At 41.5% G+C, this 12,756-nt stretch overlaps 1 protein-coding gene across 2 annotated transcripts in view; it reads right to left on the minus strand.

The window, feature by feature from the left end:
• Nucleotides 1-1,578: 1,578 nt before the first annotated feature.
• The window catches only part of LOC130402583 (neurexophilin-4), a 40,615-nt gene continuing 29,437 nt past the window's right edge, over nucleotides 1,579-12,756 (minus strand). For both annotated transcript variants that reach the window (XM_056606806.1, XM_056606805.1), the window contains exon 2: nucleotides 1,579-2,971. In XM_056606806.1, coding sequence (XP_056462781.1) covers nucleotides 2,153-2,914 — 762 coding nt within the window. In that variant the 5' untranslated portion in view covers nucleotides 2,915-2,971 and the 3' untranslated portion in view covers nucleotides 1,579-2,152. The remainder of the gene's footprint in view (nucleotides 2,972-12,756) is intronic.

The following is a 12,756-nucleotide window of genomic DNA, read 5'->3' on the forward strand; positions in this document are numbered from 1 at the left end:
TTGGATCAATGAAGCCTAATCATTGAGGTAGGCCTACTAGCTTTCTGTTGTGTTATATTGCTGAATTATAAGTAGCCGTATAATTTGTTTATTGACTGCCTGTATAATGCATGTTTATCTCATATATGTGCCTGGGGTAAGCCACTTTGGTCACCTCCAACATCAGGATTCAAACAAAAATATATACACTAACACACACACACGCACACGCACACACACACACACACACACACACACACACACACACACACACACACACACACACACACACACACACACACACACACACACACACACACACACATATATACACACAAACACACGCACGCACACTCATATTGTCATGAATACAAAATCAATTTGTGATTCATTGCTAAACCATGGCTGCGAGTCGACCTAGGTGATGTAAAGGGGATCTCTAGAGATATGTTCGTAGGGGCCTTCATCAATCTCAGTGGCCCGGAATCCCACAACAACTTCTAGAAGATGCATGGACCTCCCAGTACCTCTTAGTGATTGTAATCGATCAACAGCATAAGAGGGTATTGAGCCAGAGCATATGAAGATTCAATTAGCATTGGTTTGGTGTTATGTCTGATGAAATTATGAGCGCCATCATGTTGACATCCCAAGTGTGAAGGTAAAGGCTAGACTAGACTAGACTGCACTCAGAGAGAGAGAATTGGAGAGAAAAGGAGTGAAACAGTGTCGGAGAGATGAAAATAGAAAACAAAGCAACGGATAAGAGAGGAGGGGTGAAGATTTGATACATGTGAGAAGCCTACCTGTCAGGGCACAAATAGCAGTTGTATACTAGTAACTAATGGCTAAACTAGAAGTAGCTAGCAAATTGTGCAGTGTTAATTATTTAATTTCAATTAAGGCTATTTTTTTTTTTAAATATTCAGTATTGATACAAATTTAAATAAAGATGAAAAGTGGATGGAAGTGTAAATGGCCAAAATACTGTTCATCCAGTTATTACTTGAGGGCTTATGCTTGAGCAGTAAAGGCCTATTTGAAATTGAAAGAAGGCTAGTAACTGGTTGGTAAACTGGTAATAACTAGCAAATTGTGCAATTTGAAATATTGCATTTCAAGTTTGGCTATTAATTATGTAATTATTCAGTATTCTAACAAATGATAATAAAATGAACAGTGAATGGTAGCTTAGGTGGTCTAAATGTGGTTGAACCAGTGATACTTGAGGCCTTATGCTGGTGCAGTAAAGGCCTCATACAAATTGATAGAAGCAATCTGGTGCTTTGAGAGGAAAAAATATTTGTTACAAAAAAAACACAATCTTTGTCATTCAACCCAACTGTAACAGCATTACACTATTTTCCTTACTCCTTTGGGGGGTATTAATTTAGCAGTTCCATACATTCTCATTTAAATTCTAAATCATCTTAAGGTAACATTTTATTGGAAAGATAATTTTTCTGCTTTGAGAAATGGCGTTTCAGCACAAAATAAGCATACCTTAAATGGGATATATCTACGCAGTAGAGAGCTCACAGCAGAATGAGAAAATGACAAAACCCAGTAAGAGACAGACAATCCAAACAGTTAAAGAGATTTAATGTGCTTTTCATACAGTATATTGTATGCATATCTAGCATAGCATTTCTCAGACATATAACTTTCTTATACCCAGGGCTGGAGACGTAGAGCTGAGGGAATGACTAACAGTCAGTCTACCGTAAAACGCTGTATGCCATCACACCATGGCATAGCAGTCATTCCAAAGGTTGCTTTGTACACCTAGGGCATACTAAAATACCAAAAATTACTTTCTTTCTTTTACTTCAACTGGCAAAAAGGAATAACCATGTAAAACCAATGTCTAAAAGCAAGAATTAGGTCAAGTTTTTGGAAATTATTTACAAGAAAACAAACAAACGCAAACAATTACAAAGTGGGAAAATAAGTTACGAGGTATCAACCAGATCCTAGCCACCCATATATGTTGATTATAATTTATTCATTTATTTTATCCACAATTCAACAGCAGGTGAGCGCGGTGAAAAAAAACGGCCCCATTGTTTATCCTTATAACCAATAATATCCTCAATATAATTATCATGTGTGTATGTTCATTGTCCACTGTTTATAGTATCATTTCTTTTTCAGTTCAAGTATCAAGCTTACTTCAACCCAAGTACGGATGTTCGCTTTGGAAGTTATAGTCCGGACACACCTTCTGAACCAGCTTGTAGTCGATGCTGAAGAAGGAGATGAAGATGCAGATGACCTTGAAGGGCTTGGCACAGAGCCAGGCCGCGTGCGACTGGGTGTGCTCCGTGAAGCACGTCTGGGACGGGTCGTACAGGCAGGGCTTGGGCTTCTTGGACCGGTTGGTGTTCTCGTACTCCACCCGGCAGTTGAAGGTCTTGGCCTCCTTGGGGTCCACGGTGGCCTGGTGGGTCTGCTGTAGCTGCACCTCGACCGGCGCCACGCCGTGGAGGTGTGGGTGCAGCACCTCGAACTCCACCACCTTGGTGGGCGGGACAATGCTGACAGACACGTTGCCCAGGCTGGAGGAGTTGTGGCGGAAGTACACCGTGAACGTGCCGTTGATGTGGTCCACGATCTTCCCCGTCACCAGTAGGCTGAACTTCACCGTCTTCACGTTGAAGTAGAAGTCGCCCCATCCGAAGATCTTCTTGGTCTTCATGGCGGTCTTTTGGGAGGGCTTGCGCTTGGAGCGGTAGCCTGTCTGGTCCAGGAGATGGGACTGGTTCTTGGCCCAGTCGTAGGGGTTAAAGGTGCTGTATATGGGCGGCTTGGACTTCGTGGGGTTCTGGTCGATGGAGGTTGAGAAGATGCGGGTCTGGTACGGAGGCTTGACTCCTCCCCCGGTCATACCGCCGCCCACTGTGGCTCCAACCACGCCATAGGGGGGGGTCTTCATCACCTGTCCCACTTTGGCAAGGTCTGAGAGGTCCCTCTGCTTCTCCAACCCTTGGACCTGGAGAGGAGAGGGAGTGCGATAGAGAGAGAGAGATAGGGCGAGAAAAAAAAAAGAGAGAGTTGGGGTTACAAAAATGCTCAGTCCAATCTTCAACAAAAAACACCTGGGCTCCCAAAGAATCTAAATAGTGTATTTTTGTTTGTACATTCAACTTTCTTTCCCCCTGCAAAACGACGCTAAGTGTAATGCATGTCAGTTTTCGTTTTATGCACTACCTCTGCTGTAATGCACTACCTAGGTGCTGATGCACAAGTGTGACTGACTTGAAATATCCTTCTTTTCTCTTTCATGTATCATCAATCTCATCGCTTCAGCTATTTTGTCGAAATTACGCTCAAATGCATGTACGCACAATCTCTCACACACACACACACACACACACACACACACACACACACACACACACACACACACACACACACACACACACACACACACACACACACACACACACACACACACATAGGAGTTGAGCTCCCAGCTGTCATGGGGAGTTGAAAGTAAGAAGCATAACTGCTATTCCAAAGGGTTTACGAATGCCTTCCCTAGAGGATACATTTGGATGGATACTTACTTCAAAGAAATAAATAAACCAACAAACTTGGACTCCACTGTCGCTATCTAGTGCCAGCCAAAAATGGCTTCTGTCTCTTCTAATTCTGATCTATTACGCACGGACAGACATTCTTGTCCCCTGTCCCTTAGATTTCATCAATCATCAAAGCCAATAACCACTCCATGTTGCTATTTGTCAAAGCCACGGTACTGCGCTCAATACACCTTTCTTACCTATTTGGTCTTTCAAGGAAAGCGTCTTTTTTGTTAGCCTGGTCGTAACATGCCCACAGTCGGGAGTTTTCGCTGGATTGATCGTTGGAGTAAAAATGGTTGAAAGTCTATTGACTGCTGCACGAATAAATTAACAAATGAAGAAAGATGGTGATTGATGACCGATAACTAGATAACGACTGACTGAACCTTTTCAAAGAGGCCATCATTCACACACATCCCCTGAAAAGGGGTGTGTCCAGACTGGGTAGTTTTCTACTGTTACCATTAGACACAAATCTGGTTATGTTACTCTGTTGGGTGTAGCACTCTGCTGCTGTCCTATTTCACCTATCTAATGGCATTGAGAATTTCAAAAAACCATCATCATCATCATCTTCATTTTCATCGACACGCCTTTGCCCCTAGAGTTAAAGATGCCGCTGCTGTAATTAAAACTTGTGGACATACATCTTTTGAACAAGGTCAAAGCTGGAGATGTTTTGGCCAATATAATGCAGATGTATATGACTAAAGAAAATCCCCCTGAATACACCAGTTTTTAATCATGGAGAGCAATAAAGCAAAGAAAAAAGTTGAGCTATTTTAGAGATTCTCGAGGAACTGTTTTTATCGCTTTTCATGAAGCATAGCTTATTCATGTGAATTAAACCTACAAAACCACACTGCTCTGCACTCAAACAAAGACACGTACATTCAATGATCCCGATTAATCAATGTTGAATAAGTATAGTCGTTATCTAACAATAACTATTTCAGTTGTAGTAAGAGTAAGAGTATAACAGTTGTAGTATCCCGGTATGTCTTCCTGAGGTTGAAAGATTCTTGTGTACTGTACAGCAGCAGCAGCACTGCCCAACAATATCAATAGATTGGAAAGGGATGAGCATAGGGAGATGGATAGTTTTTCCTTTGTATGCAAGTAATAAAATGGCAACAGCAAACAGAAACCAATAAATAGACGGACATGGCTATTAGCATTAATATATTTTTTCCACTCCTGACAGTAAATCAATTCAAAAGGGTGTGGATTTGTTACAGTAAACATCAGATATTTTCTCTTGACATGAAATCCATGGACCTTAGAGTTCCTGCAAAGAAAAGTGTTTGCAGTAAGGTCATATGAGGGTGCCTTAACTGCTGAAAGATAGACGGCTTGCAAAGATTGAAAAACAGAGGCTCTGTCCTTCCCTAACGTTTAATCCATCAGGTAACAAACAAACCGAGAAGTGTATTCATATCGTAGAAACTGCACTGTTTACACAGAGACCCACAATACAACCTTGAGTATTACGCACACACACACATGCGCACACACACATACACACACATAAACACACACAATCACACGCGCACACACACACACACACACACATACAGGCAAGCACAAACAACCATATCTCACTATTGAATTCCAATTTAAAATGTTTATGTCCTACATGTGCAAAGCTAAAAATATGTCCTACTGAATACTGTAGAATTATGTTTTTATACTATAGCATTTATTGAGTACAGGCCTTTTTATAGTCATATTATTCTCCTATTGAAGAAGGTCCATTATGTTACTGCACATCCACATATAATCACTATATGTGGATGTGCAGTTCCTATAAAGTATACCTTTTTTCGACATGTCAGACTTAACATTTCCACTCCTCTAACAGTCTGATACATATTTTATTTTGCAAAATTCAACAAAATCCTTTTAGATAATCACTTTCCTCAAAAACATGAAAAGGTGCCTACAACAAGAAACGCTACTTCAAACATTCCCACAACAAATCTTATGTTGTGGAATTTAACTTCACCTATAAATGGTATACAGAATACCAAAGGTTTTTCCAAAAAATTACAATGATACAACAAACGTCGTACCATTTCATGGTAAACGTTGCACCGATTTAAACCCACAGAAGAGATAAAAAAGACTGAAGCTGTCGCGGTGATGAACTTCCTGGGTATGTATACTTTGGGCGTATCGCGGCAGAAGAGAATACAATGGCCTTGCATGCTACTCCACTACTTCTGTATACACACACGTGTGATGAAGAGAACTCAATAGCATCGGGTGAAAAAAAAAAAACAATCACATTATGGAAGATAGGAGAGAGAATGGGATAGTGAGGAAAATGTTATTAGCGGAGTCCCGAGATGAGAGGAGGGGAGACTAAGGAGGGCATATACTACATTTTCTGAAGATGGGGGGAACATAATTCATCTTTAACTTCATTTGGAAGAGGGTCTATATGAGAACCAAGCGTCGTTAGCCGACATTTAGGTGGAAATGCTGATCACCTACCCATGTGCTAGCGGGATTAAAATGTAGCAAGTGTTGAGCGGAACGAATGGGGTTGTGGGTTGGATGTGGGGGGGAGAGTAAAGAGGGGGAAAGAGAGAGAGAGAGGGGGGTAAATGGAGACAGAAAGAAAGCCATATAAACATAGACCAGAGGAACCAGGGGTTAAAGGGGCTTCCCGCCAGCTCCTCCAAGATAGGAAGGAGAAGTGTATGCTAGAATTGACTCCTAAATCCTGAAATGCCACATGCCACTACAATGGAGATCTCTTGTCATCATTAAGGAAGCTTTAGATCAATAGTACTATCTCTCTCCCCCTCCCTCTCTCTCTCTCTCTCTCTCTCTCTCCCTATCTCTCCCCCCCCCCGCCTCTCTCTGTCTCTTGCTCTCTCTCGCTCGCTGCCACTAATGGGGTTTTGGATGCACCACCACAGCATGCGCAGTCTCACCTTCCCGCCGTAACTAAATTCCACTCCTTTAGAGACCGCCACGGCTGGCTCTTCGGATGGAGCATGGGCCTCACGCGCCAACCAACACCCTTTCACCGCCACCACCGCCCCCACCACCGCCCCCACCACCACCTCCACCACCACCACCTCCCTGTTCCCTGAAGACTGATGAGGAGATGAGAGGCTCCTGTTACTCAGCCCTCCCTTACTCTCCCTCACTCTCTCGCTCTCTCCTCTCTCTGTCTCTTGCTCTCCCTGCCGAGCTTGTTCGTTTGTCTAATTGGAGTTTTATTGGTGACAATCAATTCATTTCCATCTGTGCTCCTGGCTCGCATTGATCCACTGTCACCGGAGAGAGAGAGAGAGTCAAATGAAGCGTTCCCCTCCCGCTGCCTCACCGAGCAAACCCCGCCGCAGGATCCGACAAAGGCCACTGCCAGCAGATATGCTCCTGGTTTACTGTCGTTATAATTATAATTATTATTTATATTAATATTATGATTTTGTAATTGTCCCTCTCTCTCTCTCTCTCTCTCTCTCTCTCTCTCTCTCTCTCTCTCTCTCTCTCTCTCTCTCTCTCTCTCTCTCTCTCTCTCTCTCTCTCTCTCTCTCTCTCTCTCTCTCTCTCTCTCTCTCTCTCTCTCTCTCTCTCTCTCTCTGAGTTTACTGTTGTTATCGTGAGACTGAGCAAAAGGACAGGTTCTCCTTTCCACACTTTTCCGTCCTAACGCACATGTTTGATTTCCTGTCAGAAGAGTCAATATTTTTCGGGGAACTATTTGTATTCGGTCACGTTGACTCCTCCAGATAAGATGTTGCAAAGCTGAATACATATGAGGATTTACTTTGAAGTTTGTGTCTGCTGTACTTTACAAATGCTGCCTTACTACCTTACTATTTGGCTAAGTGGCACTGAGGTGCATCACTGCTGATGGATAGCTGAAAGTCCGACAACATTATATAATTTCACTGCACTACTGGACATCAAAGAAGAATAGAAAATGCAGACAGTCCATTCATACCCAGTTTCTTTACAAATTAAAGTGTATGTGATATGACTGATCTGATTGCTTCATTTTAATTAAATTCTGTTTTGAGTTCTGTGACTATTCTGCTATATATTTTGGGCGTGCCATTCTCATGCTCTTAGGGTAAATGGCACGGAAACAAGCTGCACATGTTTTGCACATGGAAACTTGAAGAGGACATAAGCCAGTAATAAAAATCAAGGTTCTATGATCCTTTTACTAACTGGGAATATTTGAAAGCATGAACTCATATAATGATATACAAATAAATAAATACAAATATTTGGTTTTCATGTTAATATTTTCTGTGTTTTTTACTCGACTTGCTGCCAGCCTTTTAGTAGCAGCTATTCAGGGGACAAAAAGGTACAACTATACAAACAGTACTTAACTCTTCCGATTCTTTTTTTTCTGTGTGTAATTTCAACAGCATAGACAGGAAGACAAAGGGAACCTCAATTCTATTTTGACAACGATCACGTAACATATCTCATAAATTCCCCCCAAAAAATGGAAGGGCTGAAAATGACATTTAATTACAAAAAGCAAAATAAAGCCCCAAGGAAAACGATAAACCAGTAGGGGGAATTAAATGAAATAGAATGGAGGAGGGGATGTGTAGTAGGGCAAGGAAGGAATGGGTGGGTGGGGGGTAGAGAGAGCGAGACAGTAAAAGTGATTTCGCAGTCCAGTGGTGTCGCTGGATTATCATGAAAATGAAAGCGACTGAGTCAGGGAGTATTAGGGAGAGAGGAGAAATGGAGCCAAGTCAGATAACATGGGGAGCAGAGGAGGGGAGGAGCAACCAGGCAGGAGGCGGGGGGGGGGGGGGGGGGGGGGGGGGGGGGGGTAGAGAGGAGAAAGTGGAGAGGTCTGTAAGACAATATAAAGTAAGGGATAGAAGAGAACGAGAAGAGGTAAAAAGACAATATATATACGACACAGACTGAGATTATGACGGCAATAACACAAGAATGAGAAACACTACAGCCCATGGAGAATAATCAAGGGTTTCTGGAGAAGTAATATCTATAATATTGTTTCAAAGGAAAAAGGAGCCGCTCAGCTCTGGTCCAGCTCTCTCTGAGACAATTTCTGGTTAAGGGAAAATAAGTAGTTTTCTCACAGAAAGAGGCAAGAATGTAAAAAGTGCTATGGTCCTGTATCAGTTTAAATTAATCCACCCGGAAGGAGGAGACCCAACAGCGCTGCACTGTTGGGTTTTACAGCTTATTAGCCTGAAGGTAATTTGCATTTAAAGATTAATTGAGAATTAAGAAAGGAAGAAAGAAAGAAAGAGAAAATGTGAAAGAAAGAAAGACGAAAATAAAAGTAAGAAAAAAAAGAAAGAAACAAAGAAAGAAAAATGAAAAACAAAGAAGCTAAGAAAATGAAGACAAAAATATATAATAATACAAATCAAATATAATAAAGAACAAATTATGACACAAAAGAAAACAGAAAGAGAAGGAAAAAAGGAGAAAATGACAGAAAGACAGAAGTGCTAGACTGTAGGTCGGGTGTGGTGCCCAAGCCATCATAACAGGTTTATGAAGATATTGCAAACTGCCTTAAGAGTAATATGCTGACAATATTGAAGACGCCACGAAGATTGCTCCGAAATGAAAAGCAGAAATGTCTTGCATTTGCTGTAAGTTCAAGTTTATTGATCAGGGGCATGCACTGATTCATGTTTTTAATTGAGGTTGAAGGTGTTGTTGTTGCAGAATTGAAAAGAAATTACACTTTTGTGAAAATCGTTGTTTTCCACAATTCTTAAAAAATAAACACCTTTGAAGGCATTTTCATAATAATGTCTGAATAGTTGGATCAGTATAAAGTCAGATGAGTCACCATTATTTCAAATTAATAAAACAAAAGTAACAAAATACGCTAATGATTAAAATGATTAATTAAATTGAACATTGATTGTAAACAAATCTCCTTGAATTCACATATCTACAGTCAATGAAGATGCTTGTCCTCACACCTCCAATATGTGTGAATGCTGTTTCGTTTATTTTGAGGTGTGTTCTGGACCTCTGCCAATCAGATGACGTCTACATTCGTCCCTCTGACCTGAGATGGTCACATGGGCTCTGAGCAGCCCTTCTAATGAGCCAAAGCTTTAATAGCCCATACCTCGCCTAAACACTCTAGTACGCATGCATGCATGCACTCACACACACGTAGACACACAAACACACACACAAACTCAGTACTTTCTCAAGAATATAATTGAGAAAAAGTTACATTCATTGAAAATGTATTGAACAACACAATAATATGTATGGTGTCAACTTTTGTTGTAAACTTATCTTTAATATCTATTATAAAGATTATATCATGCTTCTATTTTGTTAAATTGGTTGGGGAACACTGTAGATGTGGGTATACCGTCCACCACATTTCAAAATATGAGTTGGGTCTGTTCTGAACGCTTCCAAACAGCAGGGGAAGTTGAGCATTAAGTCCCTGTCATTGTACAGCTTTTTTCAGCCTTGTCCTTGTCATTTAGTCAGTACTTTCTCCCCAGATCTTCGCATCATCTCTTCTCCAGCATGGCTGTTTGGCCGAAAGTGTCTGAGATACTGACATAAACTGAATGGGGACAGGGAAGCTAAGGAGCCACATGGAATACCACGAGTATATCTTGCTCCTGTCGTCTGATGGAAGGTGCAGAAGGTAAAGTAAAACAAATTATATTATTGACTCTAATATTATGGAATGATATCCTAATAATACATAGGTAAAACAAAGTGGAACTGTGGAAGCAGATATGTAATCATACCATTCTATATACTTCTCCATACGTGATGCTTCTTTTTCGGAGGGTGGATGGAGGCCTTGGAGAAGAGTTGCAATAATTTGGTTGTATACTTTCAAAATCCAGCTAACCGTGGCTTGTTTCTCCACATTGCCTAGCCCAACTTTAAGCATAGCTCCTAGTAGGGTTTTCAAAATATCCTCACCAAATCAATGCCGACGTGTAATCACAGCGCCAATATCACTTATTTTTCAAACTTTCAGCTAATACTACTCACTTTTGCTAAATCTTTTAATACAAATAACAAAACAATCTTAATGGTCTCAAACAGAGGCAGACGCAGTCAACTCGAAACTGATATTCTCACAGCGCAACTCAGTCACTAATTGCTGACTGATAGCTACGCAATTTCTCACATATTATACTATAATAATAGCTTTTAAATCTTACTGACAGCACCTTTAAATAATGTTAAGGAGTGAAACCTTGACTCTGCTCAAAGCCGCGGTACTTAAGTGTTCCAGCAAGCATCAACTCCACCAAAGCCAACACTTACGGCTAGATCGCAGACCATCACTAGCAATATGTTGTCTTTCCAGAAGGTGGGTTATCCAACCACATTGTCTGCTCTGGTCAATATTACCTGAAAATGTTGATTGTGTACCCAATGGCCTTTAAGAGTATAACAAGGAATACTCATAAAAAGAACCAATAAAAGTGGAATCGAAGAACCTGACCTTAAGACAAGCAATAAAGTTAAGTGCTGCACTGCAGCGAGTGTGCGAAGAAAGGGATTAAGTTAAACAATATGGTAGCTTGTTGCTCGCTCTTTTTATACCTTTTCCTTGTTTCCATCATCACTTTATTGCAACCATTGTGTAACACTTGCGTTGGATTGATACGCTAATCTTAAATATTCTACAATAGTGAGGATATGATGATACACACATTTAAGTTAATGGTGGGAACTTGTGTGAGTGAAATTCAAAAACATTTTCCAAACAGTCCAACAGTCCTTCCAATGAGTCTTGGGTGAATGTAAACCCTATAACATTAGAATAATATAACTGCAACACTAACTACAGTTTCACACCAAGTTTACTCAACTGTAGCTAAAAGCAGAAATATTACAAATATTTTCAGACAAATCAGCAGCCGTCATTAGTCTCCAATCTTAGAGCATAAAGCATTTTTTTTTTATGCTGTTTTGTTTTTAGAAACCATGCGAGGAAGGCCATTTTCCCTCAGTCCCCTCTCTCCTTCTGTATGAGCTCGTTATTATTTAATCCATTTTATTACTACTTCAGTTCGTCAATGCAACACCGACTTCAGACGTTATTACTGAGTTTGTGTCATTCATTCTTTTATTTTTGTTTATTTCGTTATGTAGGTCTACTTAGTGCCAAGAGAATGGGTCCTTGCAATATCTCTTGTGACAGTAGCAATTAAAATAGCTGACTCACTGGCGGGGTCCACCACCAGGATTCTACAGTATAACTTCACTTTAAATCCATCTGGTTATAATATAAACGACACAGAACTGCTGGGGGAAAGAAAGAAAGTTAGAGAGATAGATATAAGTAGTAGAGGAGCAGGAGAGAGACCGGCAGAGATAGTCAGAGAGAGAGAGAGAGAGAGAGAGAAGGGGGAGAGAGAGAGAGAGAGAGAGAGAGAAGGGGGAGAGAGAGAGAGAGAGAGAGAGAGAGAGAGAGAGAGAGAGAGAGAGAGAGAGAGAGAGAGAGAGAGAGAGAGAGAGAGAGAGAGAGAGAGAGAGAGAGAGAGAGAGAGAGAGAGAGAGAGAGAGTGAGTGAGTGAGTGAGTGAGTGAGTGAGTGAGTGAGTGAGAGAGAGAGAGAGAGAGAGAGAGAGAGAGAGACACACTGACAGAGACATAGAGAGAGAGAGAGATCCACAGAGAGAGAGAGAGAGAGAGAGAGAGAGAGAGAGAGAGACATAGGGAGAAAGATATCAACACAGAGACGGAGACGGAGACAGAGACAGAGACAGAGACAGAGACAGAGACAGAGAGCGACAGACAGTTTTGTTGAAGGCACCAGAAGTTAATCATCTCAGGTGCTGTGCTGGTTCGTTTGGGCACATTACCAAAAACCACCACCGCGGCCACCTCTCCCACCGGTGGCCCCTACACCCAAATCCATCAGGGGCCCGGTTCCACTCAGGAGCTCCCCACCCCCAACCCCCCTTACCCCGCAGGAGTGAGGAAGCGGGGAATATATTTTAAGCTAATGTCTGCGGGGATGGGGGTGCGTGTGTATGTACGAGGGGGTCTCTTTTGCTACTCTTCACGGGATGACAGCTCTGCTATTCTTTAAGAAGGAGTGGCAAACCTCCCGCTGGCTGCATCCTCACTTTAATCATTCATCTAAATTACTGCGGGGGGGTTGTCTGAATAAAGCAATGTAACGTTAGACGTTCCACCGCCACAAATCTTTT

This window comes from Gadus chalcogrammus, chromosome 13 (genome assembly GCF_026213295.1).
Source record: "Gadus chalcogrammus isolate NIFS_2021 chromosome 13, NIFS_Gcha_1.0, whole genome shotgun sequence".
NCBI lineage: Eukaryota > Metazoa > Chordata > Actinopteri > Gadiformes > Gadidae > Gadus > Gadus chalcogrammus.